Below are 18,698 nucleotides of genomic sequence, written 5' to 3'. Positions count from 1 at the left end.
AAAAAAAAAAAGACAAAAAATTAATTTTAACTCAAATCGAATTTTAACGAATCGACGACAAGTGCACTTGTCATACAAAAAAGTATAGTATAATTGTTTTGAAATTAATTTTATTAATTCGATCAAATTTGAATTTGATAAGAATGTTTTACATCGGACACAATCTCTTTTTCTTTTTTCCTCTCTCTCACACGCACTAACACACACAAAAGAACACACACCCTTATAGTATATATTTTTTGTTATGTATAAATAAAGGAGAGTAATAACCAGGGGTTGGAACATGGGAGCCTCTGCCTGTCAAGCTTTCTTCAAACTTCTCCAAACTTTCTGCCTTTTTCAATCTTAAGTTTCATCTTATTTGACAATTTTCCTTTTTTTTCTTTCTTGACCCTTTTTTGTATTCGAGACAAACAAATCAAATTCACGAGGAAAATATTTTCCCACGCCAGAAGAAGGAAGGCGTGAAGCTCCCCTGTTTTTTGCATTAAAGAGGTATTCTTCATTGTATTTGGTTAGGTTCAATGTTCTGATCGATCCGGGGGGGTTTAGCTAGATTTTGGGGTGGGTTTTTCTTTTTGGGTCTTCAAGAATTTACTTCTCTTTGAGTTGTGTGCGAAGAGACGGAGGAAGATGTATGTATTTAGCTAAGTTAATTGATTGTGTATATGTTATATCAATGTGGTAACTTCAATTCTTTGTAGAAAGAAGGCGAATGTGCTTATGGTCGTTCTTGTTCAAATTGTGTGGTTGGGCTTTCGGGTTTTTGTTTTTGATGATTGTTTTTTACGTTTATTTTGTTAAAGATTGGATTTTTCTTTGATTTGTTTGAGTTAGATCAGTTGCTATGTGTTTCTTGTTCTTATTCTTGTTTAAGAAGGAGAGACTGGGGGTGTTTGAATTAGGGGGTGGGAAGGTGCTGATTTTTTGCATTTTTTTATGTTAAAGTTCTGTTGTGTGAGCTGGGAAAATGAGATGTGTATGTATATTCTGATCTCTTGTCTCGTTATGTTTCTTGTTTAACAGAATAAATCTTGATTGGGTGGATCACCTGTATCCATGGTGAGCTCATATTTCTGATCTTTTGTTGTTAATTGTCTGGAAAAAGGAAGAAGATAAGATCGATTCGCGAAATGTTCTTGAAGGATCAAAATCTATGTTCTGAGCTTTGTTTTGTTGGCTATGATGTGATAGGGGGAAGCTCCAGCTTTCTTTGAAGATGATCTCCAGGGCGATTTCCCGAATGGGCTTCTTTTGAAGTCTAAGGGCTGTGAAACGGCTGTCAATATCGGCTGCAATAAAACAGTATGATGTTCCGATATACTGCATAAATATTCTTCTTCAATGTGTTCTTTTGTTCCTCCATAAGGTGAAGCATGCTTGGTTATGAATGAATCTTCTACCCCCTTTTTTTAATTTGATTCAGTATGTCATTGGTGCAACGGAAAAAGAATCTGCTTGCACAATTGGGGTTAGGATTTTCGATAAATCTACGAGCAAATGGTGAGTCTTTTAGCTTAGACTTTGCTTCATGATATTGGTGCAGTTGTCCTTCAGCTCATAGTTGAGATAACTGAGTTTACTTGTCTTATAGGGTGATCCCTACTGTTTTGGGAACAAAACCAAAGCCTTTGGGGGGCCACTCAGCTATAGCTTTAGATGAAGATCGGATTTTGGTTATTAAGGGGAACTCGACCTCTGATGATTGCTTCTGGTTTTTAGAGGTTGGCGCTTTTATGTCTCTTGATCTTTGTCCCGCACACAGCGAGTCTGTTGTTCATATCTTATGTATTGATCGGTTTATTCCTCAATTTCCGCTCCTTCTTATCATATTTCAGGTCAATACTGCATTTGTTAGGGAGCAGAAGACGAGATTCGGGACTGAAGTGGTTGCCTGGAGTAAAGGAGTGATTGGCGAATCTGAAAAACCTATCGTCATAAGTGGTCCTTCTGGAGTTGGTAAGGGTACCCTGATTTCCAAACTGATGGAAGAATTCCCATCAATGTTTGGATTTTCAGTGAGCCACACAACCCGTGCTCCAAGGAACAATGAACAGAACGGTGTTCACTACCATTTCACTGAACGGAGTGTCATGGAGAAAGACATAAAGGACGAGAAATTCCTTGAGTTTGCAGCAGTTCATGGAAATCTTTATGGAACCAGTATAGAAGCTGTTGAGGTGGTTACTGACCGAGGAAAGGTATGTACATTCGTGCATTGTGAGAATTTCAAGAATACTTCACTCATCTAGCTAAAATGACTCAACTATGGCTTCCTTTGTTGTTAGTGCATTACCGTGGCTATTGCTTTGATAGAACATGAAAACCATTTATCTGTACGTCGTGTATTACAACTTTAACCATACCATTGACAGAGTGTTTATGCATCCGAATGATCTTTTTATTTCGTCAAGTTGAGAATGGTTTTATATGGTTTCATGTAGAGATGTATCCTTGACATTGACGTTCAAGGGGCCAGATCTGTGAGGGCTAGTGCTCTTGAAGCCGTTTTCATCTTTATCTGTCCTCCCTCATTTGAGGAACTTGAGAAACGCCTTCGCTCAAGGTGGGCTAGATTCAAAATATTGAATCTTGTCACCTTTCATGTAATAGTACTGAAAAATCTTTCTAATTATGCGTGCAGGGGAACTGAGACTGAAGAACAGATCCAAAAGCGACTGCGAAACGCTAAGGCAGAGCTTGAACAGGGAAACTCACCTGGACTCTTTGATCATATTTTGGTTAATGATGATTTGGAAAAGTGTTACAAGAATCTCAAGGTGTTAATTTGAATCTTTAATGCATCTGATGTCTATCGTGATCATATTTCTGCATATAATCCTAAAAAATCCTGTTTTTGCATCTTACAGAAACTTCTGGGTCTAGGTGAGTGTGTAAAGACAACGAAGATACCAGGTTCGTGTACTCTAAATTTGATTCATTTAAATCCATTAATCACCTCTACTCCAGACATATAAACTCTATGTCCCTTGAAATTGATTTTTTGAACTCTGTTTCAATTCAGTGCCGAAGTTGGTTCACATTCCTCTCGAGCACACGGTTTCAAAAATTGATCAGAAGATCCTGATAAACTGTACTGCTCCAAAGCAAGAAAAATCAGCTCCAAACATGTACGTTACATGAAACTAGATACATAACAGCTAGCATCTTTACGAATTCTGACGTGCTAAGCCTTTGTTGCAGGTTTATGCTGGATTTGTCGTCAACCAAAGGCGGTGCACCTGGACGGACAAGAGGTCTGAGTATTTACGCGGTAGAACCATCCACAAACGGTGTTATTGGTTCTGAAGTGCTAAGCTAACACTTCAAACTTTTCAACTAACAATTTATCTCTCGTTCTTTTTTCTGCTTACTGGACTTGAAAATAATTGAAGTTTCGAGAGTCATAATTAGGGATTAGGGTTTAGAGAGACACATAAACTGGTATGCCCTCTCTTGGAATATGATTAAAGAGGAATGCTCTTCATCTGCATTTCCACATTCAATTCATCATATCTTCTGGCTTATACTACCATTTTAAGTTTTTCCATGGATGGACTAGCTTCTTTCCGTTAAGTTCATTGCTCTGATGAAAAGTTTATGCATTTTATTGTATTTCACGATCATGATCATGATCAAGTCGTTGGCATTACTATTCAAGCTTGTTTGATTTTCATCGAGATGGAAAACTTGTATTTAAACCTTAATTAGGCTAATAACCCGGGCGACCTCACACGAGCTTTGATTGAGTTCAAGTCGCTAATTCACACGTCTTTTCACTCTTTGGCTAATCGAACTGAACTTGAACGCCTCTTGTACAAAACCTTGTGCTTGAAGTTGGTTTTTGTTATGTTTTAAGTAATCCAGATGCAGATAATCTTTCACTTATTGATTTCAAATCGGGCATCGAGCAGTCCATTGTTTATGAAGTGTTGGACACCTGCATGTTGCTTGTGCATCAACCACATGTTTTGCCTGTGTTCCTCGAGCAGCACATGGCTGTCATGTGAATTCCTGAATGTAGAGGCAAAAACTGGACCACCCCTTCTGCTGGCATATGCACTAGGGAATAGGGACATGCTCAATTTTCAGATTTGAACCATGATTAGATCTTTGTACCTCCCACAAGTGGCTATAGAGAAGTTGCGGGTTACAATTAACTCAACCGACCGTCGATGTGGTAGTTAAAGTGGCTTTCGATCACCATTAAGAATCAAGACATGTTCTCCTGTAGCTGGAACCTTCGGAACCACAAGAATCCTTAGTTAGAATGGGATTCCAACTCAGCACCTTTTGAGTGAGATTTTGAGAAGAGTTGCTCTTTGGAGAGCACAGTACGATGAAAGTTGTAAGCTGTGTTCGGGGGGGAGTTATTGTCTATCGTTGGCCTCTATGGTAGAAGCAGTCGGGGGGCATGAGAGGCGGTGGTTTACCCTGCGGCGGATGTCAGCGGTTCGAGTCCGCTTATCTCCAACTCATGAACTTAGCCGATAGAAAGCTATATGATAGCACCCAATTTTTCCGATTCGGCGGTTCGATCTATGATTTATCATTCATGGACGTTGATAAGATCCATCCATTTAGCAGCACCTTAGGATGGCATAGCCTTATAAGGGCGATAAGGGCGAGGTTCAAACGAGGAAAGGCTTACGGTGGATACCTAGGCACCCAGAGACGAGGAAGGGCGTAGTAATCGACGAAATGCTTCGGGGAGTTGAAAATAAGCATAGATCCGGAGATTCCCGAATAGGGCAACCTTTCGAACTGCTGCTGAATCCATGGGCAGGCAAGAGACAACCTGGCGAACTGAAACATCTTAGTAGCAAGAGGAAAAGAAAGCAAAAGCGATTCCCGTACTCACAAATAAAATTATATAAAATTTTAATTTTTTACCCTCATTTAATATTTTTATGTATATCTTTGTATTTATAAAGGGACAAATGTAAGATATATATGTGGAGTGAGGTAACATTATTATAATTTTTCCCCAACAGGTTCAAAAATATTACATAAGAATGTTAAATGAGAAATAAACTTGAAAATTTATGTAATGCTAATGTCAGCATTTCCCAAACCTCTAACAAAAGGAATCAAGTATAAACGGTGAATTTTTAGAGGGAGTGTAAGTATAATTTTGAAACTTTTTTGGGGCAAAGAGTAGTTTTATTTTCTGAAGGGGTTTAAGTGTAATTAACCCTAAATAAAATTAGATGTTTTTCCTAAAAGTGCATTTGGATCGAGACGAGAAATTCGGGTCTGAATAAGAATTTTAAATTACTCCATACAAAATGAATTTAAATCCTTACAATAGTATTATTGTTGTGAATTTAAATACATGGTAATGCATGTCATATAGTGCTATGTAAAAGAATTATACTTTAAAAAATTATAGGTTTGTATATATTGTTCCTCAAATTCAGATCCCATTATTATTTTGATACACCAAATAAAGTGGTAGGCTATTTCTATTGAAAAATATATATTTAGTCGCGATCGGATCTAAGTCGGGTACAATATGTAGATAGTGAATTCAAACGGGTCAAAAATATTTTAAAAATAACATACAATGAGCAGAAAATAGAAGTTATTATGCCAAAATTAAGTCTTATTATTATCTAACTAGCAGCCCATATTCTACTAGGGCGCATTGACTTGATGGATTTGAATTTGAACGAATAATTTGAATAAGATATCATATAAAAAAATTAAAATTTGTCAAATTTAGCAAAATATAATTCAGAATTAGAATTAAAAAATTTTAAAATTATTTATATTTAGAATTATTCAAATAAATTTAAAAAATTTGAAATCCATAATTTTAAATCATTGGATCAAAATGCAATCCAAAAGATCAAGTTATTTTCGAAACTATAATTTAAAAATATACATATGAAATTAGAGAGTGGCTAATAAAAAAAATTGATGTGTTAGGAGTTTAATTGTAATAAAATGTAGTGTTGGGCTGCAACTGCAAGAGAAGAGCAGATTTAGCTGAACACAATGTCTAGGCCTGGAGGCTCAGAATGGCCTGGCATGGAAAATGTAGTTAAATGGGCACCAGCTCTGGATCTTATAATACAATAAAACAAAAACAAAAACACATTAATCCAAAAAATATAATTATATTTACGCCCTTGATATAAGGTCTATTTACATAAATTATTCATATTTTTTTAAAAAAATTACGCATATGTCTACCAGAAATGTCAACATCATTTATACGAATTACCCTTACTATTTGAAAATTTTACACATACACCTACATTAATAACATTACACAAACTACCCTTATTTTTTGGCTGTTGAGGAGGGAGGGATTGTGTAAATAGACCATATATTAAGGGGTGTATAATGTAATTATCCCTTTATTTTTTAAAGGGTAGAATACACTTTGCCCCCCTGAACTATACTTATATTAACATTTATCCCTCTAAACTAACAAACGTAACATTTATCCCTTATATTAAATTTTTGGACAATCTTTCTCTTATAATATATATCTAGTTCAAAGATTTTTTTTTTAACAATTTTGTATTTTAAGTTTAATTAAAAAAATTCAATTTTAACTATAATGAAGTAATGGAAAATTAGTAAATCAAATAGTTTGAATGTTATTATATTTTACAAACTCAAAGTTAAGTAATGAATGAGCACAAAAAATAGACAATACAGTTTCATAAGAATATTTTATTAATTTGGAATAAAAAATTAAGTTATTAACTATTTATTCTTTTAGATAAAAAATGAGTTTTTTTAATATATTTTCTTTAAAAAAATATGATTAAATATTTATACTTATTCATTTTTTTTAAAAATATTATACTTTTGGTTAAGCATATATATTGTCAATTTCTTTTAAGAAACATATATGAATTATTATTTATATTATATTTATTGTGTATCAATTATATATATTTAATTTATACTTCACTTGTAATTTAAATTCTTTTCTTATTAAAAATAATTAATTAAAAATGGGAATTGAGGGACGATAAAGATTAAATCGAACAATATTTTAATAAAATAAATTTTTTATAATAAAATTATTAAATAAAATTAGTTGCAATTATATATGTAACATAATTGTGAAAATGCAATGGGTCCGTGTGGGTGGGAGTGGGGCATGAAAATTCAATCCCTGAATCATTACCATTACAGTGGGGAACGGTGCAGATCTATCAGCTTTCTTCCACATACCTCCAAATCCAACTGATTTTAGGACAACTCCCAACAATCAAGAATTGTACGGTCCATGATTCCTATTTGCCGACTCCACTGCCCACGCAACCAGTGGCCCCCACGTGTCCCCATCTTGCTACCACTCCTATGCTGTCCCCCCTTGCTTTCAAGATTCCTCAATTCTCACAAACACTACATCACAATCATATCTAAAAGGGCTAACAAATATTAACCACATTTTATTATATTAATAATGGGATTTATTACTGTCTAACACATAAATTTCTGCGTTAGTTAAATTTAACTATATTTAGTTGTATCAATAAAAGAATCGAACAAAAATTTATATTTACCCTTCAATAATTTATCGCAGGTCAAATAAATATTTTTATAATCAAATTATCTATTTACATCTTTACATATTAATGCATGTAAGGAGATAGATATCACCGTCCAAAAAATTTTCTTAATAGTGCATTTGGGACCTAAAAGAGACCAATTAATAATTAGCTTATTTAAATTTTATTTAAATTATAAAAAAATAATTAAATTCGGGGGTCATCTATAGTGCATGAACAATGGAATCTATATAATATTGTTAGGTAATAATTCATACAATTTAATATTTTTAAATTTGGTCCTTCTATATATATATATATATATCTTTCTTATTCACACACTCTAATTTTAGTGCTCAATCGAATCTTATCATCAAACTGTAAAGGGTTAAATAGAGCTGCAATGGCAGAAATAAATGAATAAAAGTATTAAAAGTGGCTGAATCATACTGATGCAGGTCATACAATTGGGATCAGGTCGTCGAACTTTGGTACCCTGAGATCGGGTCATTGAACCCTTTTTCGAGCTTCCTACTAGTGGATCCTGAGAACAGAACACATGTTAGGCTTGTTGAGTGACCCCCAGCTAAGGCACTTTGATGCTTAAGTTAGAAAAAGTGGGGTCGAATTCGAACTAAGGAGAGCTTGTAAGATTGAGAATGTAATAAATGCACTTGGTATAAATGTTCATAAATGTTGGTATTTATAGTGTATGGTACCGCATAGGAGGATGCCACGTTGTATCATCTGGGTGCCTGGGTGTCAAAAGATCTAACGGTTGCCAGAGCGGGTTTGCTACTTGGGCTGGGTCAGGCGGATCGAGTCGGGCGATCAGACCCGCGGATCTTGTCTCCCTTTGTTAATTTCTCCAAATTTTAAGGGATATTTCGTCTTTTTCCTCGATCTGGGGTAATTTCCCTCATCGCATACTATATGAACAATAAAATCTGTATTATGCTGATATAATATGTTTGGTATTGTCCTTAAGCTCATTTCATCGCATTCCCTCATTTAGTTAAAATCAGAATAAGACCAAGATCCCCTGAGAATTAAAATTAATTTAGTCCAATCAAAATCACTCTAAAGCACAAAAATGTCATCAAGATTATAGGGATAATTATATTTACACTTCTGGCCTATGATCTATTTACAGAATTCACCAATATTTTTTAAAAAATTACACATTTTCAGAAGTATCAACATCATTACACAATCTACTCTTGCTTTTTTGGCTATCATAGCAGTTTCTGCAATTATATAAAAAGAAAGTGATGATTTGTGTAAATAAATTATAAATCATGGAGTGTCAATACAGTTATCTTTAAATTACGTATAGACGAAGAAAGATAAAAGATTTATGATTTAAAATAAAATCCACTTGTACCAAACTGCTAAGTTGGTTTCTCATAGAGCTAAATAAGGTTGTAGGGTTGTAGTGGAAGGTAAAAGGGGTGCTTCCACAATTTTGAAATAATGCTTATGTTTTAGGTAAATCCTTTAAAGCATGCTTTTCTTTGCTAAAAGATGGCCTCACAAAATCTTGTTCACAATTTATGCAAATTATCACAAAGCATTGCAAGACTAGTTTGTGCTTTTGTTTTTTTCATGCTATATATTTCATTTTATCTTGGAAATATATATATATATATATATATAATCTATTTAAATAAATTATTCAAGTCTTTTGTGTAATTATATAAACCACCTTTGGCAGCCAAAAAAGTCAGGATAGTTTGTGTAATGATATTAACGTTTTTAAGGGCTATATATGTATTTTTTTTTTTAAATATGAGTGGAGTCTATAAATAATGTTAATGTTTTTTGTGGGTTTATGTACAATTTTTCAAAAAGTACAAATAATTTATGTAAATGATTATAGATCAGCAGGTGTTAATACAACCATCCTTATATTTTTTAACATATTCCGCGAATTCGTCTATATATTTTTTTTACAATTGTAGTTCCTTTTTTGCATAGTTTAATAAAATCAAGACTATTGATCCAATAATGACTAATGATTAAAGCCCTAAACAAATAAACAAGTATATTAGTCAAAATTAACATGGAGTAGCTTTCATTTGTTAGAACTCCATCAAATATTTTGATTTTGATTGGTCCAATATCTATAATTTTCAGTGATTGATTAAAATTTCTATTATAGTGGAAGAACAAAACTTCTTGTAGACGCAAATGGTTTTACTTTTCTCTCATAAATAAATTGCCCTCTCTTGCTGTTCCCAACATTTTTCACTTTGTACTTTCAGATTTTTTTTTTTTTTTGGGAAGGGTTAAAAATAAATGTATATATATATATATGATAAAGTTTGTTAAATTATTCAGAATATTTTAAAAATTAATTACAATACATAAAAAATTTCAGACAAGATAAAACATTAAATACCAAAAAGACTTGATGTTATAACATTCTCTCTTTTCCTATGATGTGTTCTCTTGTGAGTTTGTTAGGCTAATTTTTTTATTTTTGATTAAGAGTATGGTGAATGCTTTATGCATATATTATGTGAGATGTAATTTGTGTTTAATACTTTTATTTATACGAGCATTTGTGTTGTTTTTTGTGCTTTTATTATAAAAAATCTGATTTATGAATGTATGGTTATTCATTGTCAAGAATATTTGTCTAGCCAATTGAACTTGTACATCCACAATTCTTTATTTAGTTCAATAATTAGTGGTTGTAGTGGTCAATTATGTTATGGGGAATGCACAGTCTAATTTAAATAGTTTCTCGTAGTAATTTATTGGTTAGAATTAGGGGTGGCAATATGGGTGGAAACCCATGGTTCCAACGCAATCCATGATTTGATCAATTTAATTTTTATTCGACATTCGCGACTCGTTATATTTATATTATATAATTTATTTAAATGATATTTAATAATTTGTTATTTTTTAATAATAAAAAAAAATTAACCCCAATCTATTTGGACCCGACCCACCCATTTGCTACCCCTAGTTAGAATTGAGTTTTTCTGGTTATTAATATTGTTGGTAAATTAAATTTTGAGAATATTTTCAGTATTGTTTACTGATTGGAGAATTAGTTAACCGACATTCCTTTACTAACTAAGTAAAGAATGTGAGGTCGTTATGTCGTACCAATGACCATAATCAATTTATCTATTATGAATGATTGTTATGTTTGCATCAAAGATCAACAACGAATCAAGCATGATACTGTCTTTAACTGGAAATCTTTCTTCTCATATTTATTTCTCTTCTTTATTTTATTTTCTCTATTTAGACTTTAAACAAAAACCCCCTTCATTTATTTTTATATTTTTTGTTCGAAGGAATTAATTTAAACCAATCTCTGTGAATTCGGCCATACTCACTACTTTTACAAGTTATAGTAGGATAATATTTTTTATTAATTCGACACTCATCAAGTAAATTAAAAGAAAATAAAAAAATTATCTACACTAATATAAAAAAAAAAAAAAATCCTTTCTCACTCACAATTGACTGTTTGTAACACCGCAACAACAATTTTTTCATATTTGTCTGATTATAAAACTTCACATTACACGTTAATTTTATGAAGTTCGAACTCACAACCCGTTAATTATGAAGGTACAATTTTTACATCAAATATGATTAAGCTTTGGAGATAACATTACTTTCCTCAAAGTTCAAAGTTTACTTTGTGTAATTAAAATAATTAATTATTAATTAACCCTAATCTCAATAATAAAGATTGATGGAGCAGGTCATTAATGAAAAAGGCAATGCATTTATTAAGTTCTACACTCTCTCAATACCAACTATGGATCCATAAAATCACCACCCAACTTACCTCACCATCATAAACTTTAATTTCTTTTCTTGTTAAATTACATCTTATTCGTGATTTTTGCAATAATTTCAAATATCATTGTCTGAAAATTATAAATACTCTTTTAAAATTAATAATTATTTAATATATTAATACCTTCTATAATGAGCTATCGTAATGGGATAACGATCTTTAATTCTTAAAGATATTTGTAATTTTTCAAACGAAGAGAAGACATTTATAATTAGGGTAAAATGCAATTTACCCTCCTGTGGTATGAGAAATGAGCAAAAAAAAACTATGTAAAAAATAAAATAGCAAATTACCACCTGTGTTTTAAAAAATAAAGCAAATTACCCCATATCTAATCCATTTATATGAGGTAATTTGCTTTATTTTCCGAAGTACAAGGGGATAATTTGTTAATTCTTTTTTCATATGAGTTTATTTGCTAATTTCATATATCACAGTGGTATAAAAATTGCATTTAACCCTTTATAATTACGATAAATCTCAAGGAGCCCATTGTAATTTACTTATTTTTTTCTTAACTATTAAGTTTTTCAATTATAAGTCCTTTATTGAAAGAAGAATATTATATAATTTTGTTTTAATATAATCTAAGTTTCTTTTGTTTTAATATATATATATATATAATTTTTTTATATTATCACTTTATAATTTATTTTTGATATTATTATTTTCTTGTAATTATAAACTGTGAAAGAGAAACTGAAATTATTATTTCCCTAATTATGAAAAATAAAGCCAACTTTTGAAATAATTCTCATCCAAAAACTTATCCTTATCGAATATTATTTTCAAATTATTAAACTATTTTTCTTGGACCCCAATAATTACTGAATATATACAAAAAAGTATTTATTCCAATTTCTAAATTTAATTGCCTTTTTTTTTCATTTTTTTTTTCTATTCTATTTTTTTTCTTTTGGTTCTCCCTTTTTCCGTTTTCGATTTGACCTTATGTTTAACCAGAATTGACTCGTGCCTGAAGTCCGCGGCGCTGATTCGCGGAACCCAAACCTACATTTCATTCCGCTTTAGTCCTCACCTGCTGGCTACCGGTTCGACCAGTCGGCTTCTCCTCTCTTCCCGTATTCAATCACCATGAGCCTTTTCACCTTCTCAGACGGTCTCCAAACACGGTGCATTCGGAGAAGTAGTTTTAGAGTGCTACGCCGGACCACCGCAAGTACTTCGTGTCATTCTCCTATTGACAAAGGAGGAAGAAAATGTGAAACTACTTTCCAAGTCCTACTTCCCTTTCTTTTTTGTGTTTTGCTTTTTCAGGTGATGATCAAGTTGATCTTCAAACGATAAGAATGTTGACTATATAGGGGAAAAGAAGACCATTTTGAAATATTTATTATAATTTATTTTTTTAATATTTAAAATATATATTATTCAACGCAACTTAATATTTTTTATACCGTGTGATATATATATATTTTTATATTTTAAATATTAAGCAGTAAAAAGATTCAAAATGTGTTGGATGAAATTTCATATAATTACTTGACGATTAAGTAACCGCACTATGCACTATATCATAAATAGTGTTCGACAAAGTGAATACTTAAGCTTTTGTGAGAGAAAATACCAATTTAGGGTTGCGGATATTTTTTTTCATTTAACTTCTGCATCGTATTATACTCATGCACGTGCCGATTAAAAAACCCTAATTCAGATTTTCAAGAAGTGATCATTTCGATTTCAAATAGGGTTATAAGTTGTGAGAGAATACTGAACATAAATGAAGTTTAAAATTATTTACATATTAACCTTTAAATAATTCTACAATGTAAACTAAGAATTTTCAGTGATAATTTATTTTAAAATTTAAAATTATAGTATTTTTTATGTCTATAATTTAACAAAAAATACAGAGTATTTCTAGAAAAAGAATACATGTAAATAAAAGCAAACCTACAGTTGAGTCGCTTTCAAATGCGCACCAGTTGATGGCACTTTCCTAGCATTTAAATTAGTGTTCTACTCAGGAAATTTAAGCACAAAAAAAAATACAATTTAATTGACAAAAATATCGTATTTTACGATTTCATTCAAAATTATCATTTTTGATTACTCAATTATATTGTTTTCAATTTTTCTCTATGAATAAGTAAAAAAGTGTTTTCCTCCATAATATGAAATTAAATGTGAACTTATTTTTTAATTAATAAAACCAAAAATATTAAGATTGGCACAAAATATTGAGCCGAAGTAGCCGAAATAAAAATTGGGGAAAAAGAATCATTTGATTGGTGCTCCATTGAGAAAGAGTAGACTAGGATGCAGGTGATCATAAATATATTTATATATATAAATAAAATTGTTCTAATATTTCTCCACCAACTTTTTATTAAAATATATAAATGAGAATATAAAAAGCAAAAGAGAGTGAGTGTAGAATTTATTTCATGTAAGAAAAATATAAATTTCCGAATTATGACAAAGCAGTGCTGAATTTAGTCTGCATAGGAGAGAGAGAGAGGAGAGAGAGAGAGAGAGTAAAACCGAAACATAACATAGGAAATGGCGAAGAAAAAAGAGACAAGGGGAAGAAGGAGAAGGAGAAGAAGCTCTGTTCTTGCAATTGCAAACTTTCTCAGTCTTTCTCTCTCACTAACTTTTTCTCTCTAGATCTGTAAATACAACATACCCCTATAAGTGAAACCCCTCCATCTTGACCCACCATTAATTACAAGTGTATATACATATATTCAAGAACGGAACTGCTGCTGTTGCTGTTGGTGGGCTCGCTCGTTTTTTTTTCTTTTTACTTTTTTGAAATGGTATGAGATTTTTCCCTTTTCAAGTGTTGATTATCTGGGATTTTCTTGATTATGCGGAGAACGGGCTGTGTAATTATGTTGAAAGTACTGGTGCATGTAGTCCGATGCTTGCAAATTTTCGATCTTTCTTGGTTTCTTCTTTTTTTTTTTTCTTGCCTGTTATTTGTTTGCGAATTTGACGGTGAGTGTGGGTTTTGGAGTTTGAATTTATGGCATGCATGATACTGAGTGTTGTTCTTTTACTCTTTTTTTTTCTACTTCAATTTTTTTTTCTTTTCTTGGTTTGGGGTTTGGGGAGAATTGAATGATAGTTTCTATTTTTCTTTCTTTTGTTATGATGTTCTTCACGGTTTTCAGTATGGAGGGTAAATTGTTGAATTTATGTCAATCTTTGAATTATAATTTTTTTTTGGGAAAAAAAATGTATTGCTTATATATATATGTGTGTGTGTTACAACTGAGGGGCATAATATTTTATATTCACAAATTTGATGCCAAAAAAGATAATGAACTTGTTGATTTTTAGAAGATGAGTGCATGATATTTTCTCTTATAGATTGATGAGCATCTGTCATTGTCTTGATTCTCATACTACAATTATTCAATTTTCTAATATGGCAAACATTTTTGTTGTATTTACATTTTAAGGGTATTGAAAGATTGGCTAGGGCTGATTCAGCCTCAGTCCCTTATCAATCAAGAAAATCTATTATCTTTCTCAATCTAGAAAAGAATAAAATTTAGTTGTTTTGTTGTGTGCTATAGATAAGCATCTTCACCTTGAGTCATAAATTTCTGATCATTATTATCAGCCTTTTTGACTTAACAAGTCTGTTTTTGTTCATTTTTCAATCTATTCTTGCTGTTTTTGTTGTTTTGTGGTCATAATAAAGATTTCTTGTTTACTTTTTCGCTTCCAGGTAGATTTCAGAAATGAGGGATTCACAGATTGGATTGACTAGAGCTCGGAATTAATCAAGCTGGATCGTTTCCCTTGATAATAGAAGAGAAGCTGTAATCATGAATGTTAATCTTTCGAATGTTGAAAATAGAGATGCTTTTGCCAGCTTGCTTGAACTTGCTGCCAACAATGATCTAGAAGGCTTTCAAAAGTATGTTGATCGGGAACCGTTGAGCGTGGATGTGATTGGACTGTGGTATGGACGACAAAAGGGCTCAAATCAAATGGTTCTACAGCATAGGACTCCCTTGATGGTGGCTGCCACTTATGGCAGCATTGATGTTCTGAAACATATTATTTCTTTACCTGAAGTTGACGTGAATCGGTCCTGTGGTTCTGATGGAAACACTGCACTTCACTGTGCTGCATCAGGGGGATCACTAAATGCTGTAGATGTTGTGAAACTGCTTTTGGCTGCAGGTGCGGATCCGAATCTTACTGATGTCAATGGTTGTCGCCCTGTAGATGTTATCATTGTGTCACCGAAGTTTCAAGGGATGAAATATTCCCTCGAAATGATGCTCAAAATGGACGCTTCGTTTCAGGAAGAGCAAAACTCGGGAGTATCTATTGGCACTTCAAATGCAAACTCCCCTCCACTTTCTCCGTCTCCTAGAAATGGATCTCCGGGTTCCCCTTCAGAGTCTGGACCTTCTCCAAACCTTACCAGATTAAGTGATGTTCCTGTTTCACCTGCACCAGAGAAGAAAGAGTACCCTATTGACCCATCTTTGCCTGACATCAAGAACAGCATCTACTCTACAGATGAGTTCAGAATGTTTTCGTTTAAGGTCCGACCCTGCTCTCGTGCCTATTCGCACGATTGGACTGAGTGTCCATTTGTTCACCCGGGTGAAAATGCTCGAAGAAGGGATCCGAGGAAGTACCATTACAGCTGTGTACCATGTCCAGATTTCCGCAAAGGAGCTTGTCGAAGAGGGGATCTGTGTGAGTATGCTCATGGGGTTTTCGAGTGCTGGCTCCACCCTGCTCAATATAGGACCCGACTGTGCAAAGACGGTACAAGTTGTAATAGAAGAGTTTGTTTCTTTGCTCACGCACAAGAAGAACTCCGACCCCTCTATGTCTCTACCGGTTCCGCTGTTCCCTCACCTCGCTCAAGCACCTCTGCTGTTAATGCCATGGACTTTGCTGCAGCCATGAACCCTTTACCTGGCTCACCTTCTACAGTCCCTATGATGTCTCCATCTCCTTTCACTCCACCCATCTCTCCATCTAACAACAGCATTTCTAACATGGGTTGGCCACCTCAGCAAAATGTTCCACCATTGCATCTACCAGGAAGCAACCTCCAGTCGAGTCGCTTGCGTTCGTCTCTGAATGCAAGGGATATCCCTCCCGATGACTTGAGTTTATTTGCAGAAATTGATGTGCAGCAGCAGCAGCTTTTGAATGAGCTGTCATATCCAAGTATTAGTACCAATATGTTGAGTCGTTCTGCTCGTCCGAAAACCCTAACTCCCTCAAATCTGGAGGATATCTTTTGTGCAGAGAGCTCTTCTCCTAGATATTCTGATCAAGCATTGTCGTCAGCTGTTTTCTCACCCCAGCACAAGTCAGCGGTCCTTAATCAATTCCAGCAACAGCAACAAACCATGCTATCTCCAATCAAAACCACTTTTTCACCTAGAAACGTTGATCACTCTCTGATGCAGGGCCCTTTTGGGCTTCCATCACCTGGGAGAATGTCACCTCGTGGCCTGGAGCCGATCTCGCCAATGAGTGCTAGGATGTCGATGATAGGCCAACGTGAAAAGCAGCACCAGCAGTGTCAGAGTCTCAGCTCCCGTGGTCTTGGATCTACTGCTGCATCTGCTGTTGCCTCGTTGGAAGAGACTTGGTCGAAGTGGGAAAACCCTAATGAGACGCCAGACTGGGCCATCAATACCGACGATTTTGGTAAGCTGAAGAGAGCTTCATCCTTTGACCTTCTCAACAATGTGGAGGAGCCGGACTTATCATGGGTTCAGTCTCTCTTCAAAGAATCTCCACAGGATATGAAGGAGAAATATGCTTCTCGTATTTCTGGCACTGCAGGTGCCAGCACATCGTCTGGTGAGGGTGAGAAATCAGATTTCCTGTTTGACCAAGTTGATCAGTCCGTTTTGGGTGCATGGCTTGAGAGATTACAGCTTGATCAAATGATGGCTAAGTGAATCGGAATACTTTCTTCTAAGCTTTTAGCTCTGGTTAACCTGGGATTTTTGGTAAAGTACACCAGCTTTAAGTTTGTTGTAGTAACCTCTTAGAAAGGAAGGTAATATGGTGAAGAAAGAATGAGCTTCAGAAATATCTGAAGAAACACTAATTTTTGCTATTTTTGATTCATTCTTTAAACAAGAAATCTCAAAGAATGAGTAATCACCGGCTCGTTTGAAGAACAGGCTCGGTTTTAGGTAACTATTTTCTGAATAACTAATACATACTATATTTTCCCTGCTCTCCCACATTTGCATTTCTTGTTAGTTCCTTTATCTAGCGAGCATGATTTTACGAACTTGTGCCTTCATATTTTGTTTTGGAGCATGCATGCATGAAATCTTGATTCTAGCCATTTAGGTTTGGTAGTATATGTTATTACGCGTGTCCATAATTTGAATGAGAAGATTGATGACGGCCCGGTTAGTTAGTTGATTTTTGTTAAGGTTCTTTCTCTTGGAATAATGTTCTTTCTAGGATAAGGTAAGGAAATGTCCGACAACTGAGGTAACACGAAGATAACTCTACGATTGTTTTTTCAATATCTCTTTATTTGTGGGATTTCATTCTTTATGCCAAATTCTTAATTTCTCCTAGTGCATCGGTCGCTTTCTTGAATGCCCTTCTCGTTTTGTTTGCTTTTGGTGCTATTCTTGTAAGGAAAGTTTTTAACTGCATCACATTCGCATCGTATGTATCGTGTGTGTTTAGTCACTCTTTTTAAGCTACACATCAGTGTGATGTACTTGTCATATGATAAGACCCAATATAGGTCTTGTCAAAAATCTGATTTGAACTAGAATTTCTTGATCTTCTACCTATTTCTTGGTATTTTTTTTGGATAAATGAAGAATTGATGGGAGGGAATCTGAGCCATCAGTAGATTTCCCATATCCAAAAAGTTGGATTTTGACTATCGAGCGTTGATGGATTTTGGGAAAACTTTTATTGCGATGAGATGCCCATGAGGAGAAACTTTTAATGCAAAGAGAATTATGAATCTTACTTTGCAAGGGATGATGATGATGATGATGATGATCAAACTCTTTGGCATATATACTTATGCTCATTTGATGGTGCCCATTTTTATATCATGATGATGATTCATTTCAGCATAAAATCAATTGTTCTTCATCAACTTGAGATTTTAATAAAAGCTAAATTTGCCTTTTACCCTCAAAGTTATTTATCTTCTTCTTTATTCTATTCTTTTTGTTCTATTTTCATATACACATATTTTTTTTTAAGTATTCTGGTCCGGATTGGGTTCGATTGATTTGAAGTTGATCGCATGGTCTATGGATTATATTTGTTATATGATTGGTATATTTGAGTAGTAATATTTACGGTGTGATAGGTATGTTGTATTGTATATAATTTAATTTAAT

General features: G+C 33.7%; 2 protein-coding genes across 4 annotated transcripts; both read left to right on the top strand.

Annotated features, from left to right (window-relative positions):
- Positions 261 to 4,807, top strand: LOC105162536 (guanylate kinase 2-like). 2 transcript variants are annotated; one of them, XM_011080585.2, is made up of 11 exons: positions 261 to 495; positions 1,027 to 1,062; positions 1,195 to 1,305; positions 1,427 to 1,503; positions 1,595 to 1,724; positions 1,839 to 2,201; positions 2,445 to 2,566; positions 2,645 to 2,780; positions 2,871 to 2,916; positions 3,026 to 3,131; positions 3,205 to 4,807. In XM_011080585.2, exons 2-11 carry the CDS (start codon positions 1,060 to 1,062, stop codon positions 3,320 to 3,322), a joined length of 1,212 nt encoding a protein of 403 aa, XP_011078887.1. In that variant the 5' UTR covers positions 261 to 495; positions 1,027 to 1,059; the 3' UTR covers positions 3,323 to 4,807. The 2 variants fall into 2 exon arrangements, with proteins under 2 accessions (XP_011078887.1, XP_011078888.1); XM_011080586.2 differs by lacking the exon at positions 261 to 495 and adding an exon at positions 575 to 635.
- LOC105162535 (zinc finger CCCH domain-containing protein 30-like) lies at positions 13,792 to 17,564 on the top strand. Of its 2 annotated transcripts, none has more exons than XM_020693784.1 (2): positions 13,792 to 14,132; positions 15,053 to 17,564. In XM_020693784.1, the coding sequence occupies exon 2, from the start codon at positions 15,150 to 15,152 to the stop codon at positions 17,265 to 17,267; it is 2,118 nt and encodes a 705-aa protein (XP_020549443.1). In that variant the 5' UTR covers positions 13,792 to 14,132; positions 15,053 to 15,149; the 3' UTR covers positions 17,268 to 17,564. The 2 variants fall into 2 exon arrangements, with proteins under 2 accessions (XP_020549443.1, XP_011078886.1); XM_011080584.2 differs by having other exon boundaries at positions 13,793 to 14,129; positions 15,050 to 17,564.

The sequence above is a fragment of the Sesamum indicum genome, linkage group LG5, assembly GCF_000512975.1.
Source record: "Sesamum indicum cultivar Zhongzhi No. 13 linkage group LG5, S_indicum_v1.0, whole genome shotgun sequence".
NCBI lineage: Eukaryota > Viridiplantae > Streptophyta > Magnoliopsida > Lamiales > Pedaliaceae > Sesamum > Sesamum indicum.
Note: the sequence above shows the minus strand (reverse complement) of the source record. Positions and strands in the feature narration are given on the sequence as shown.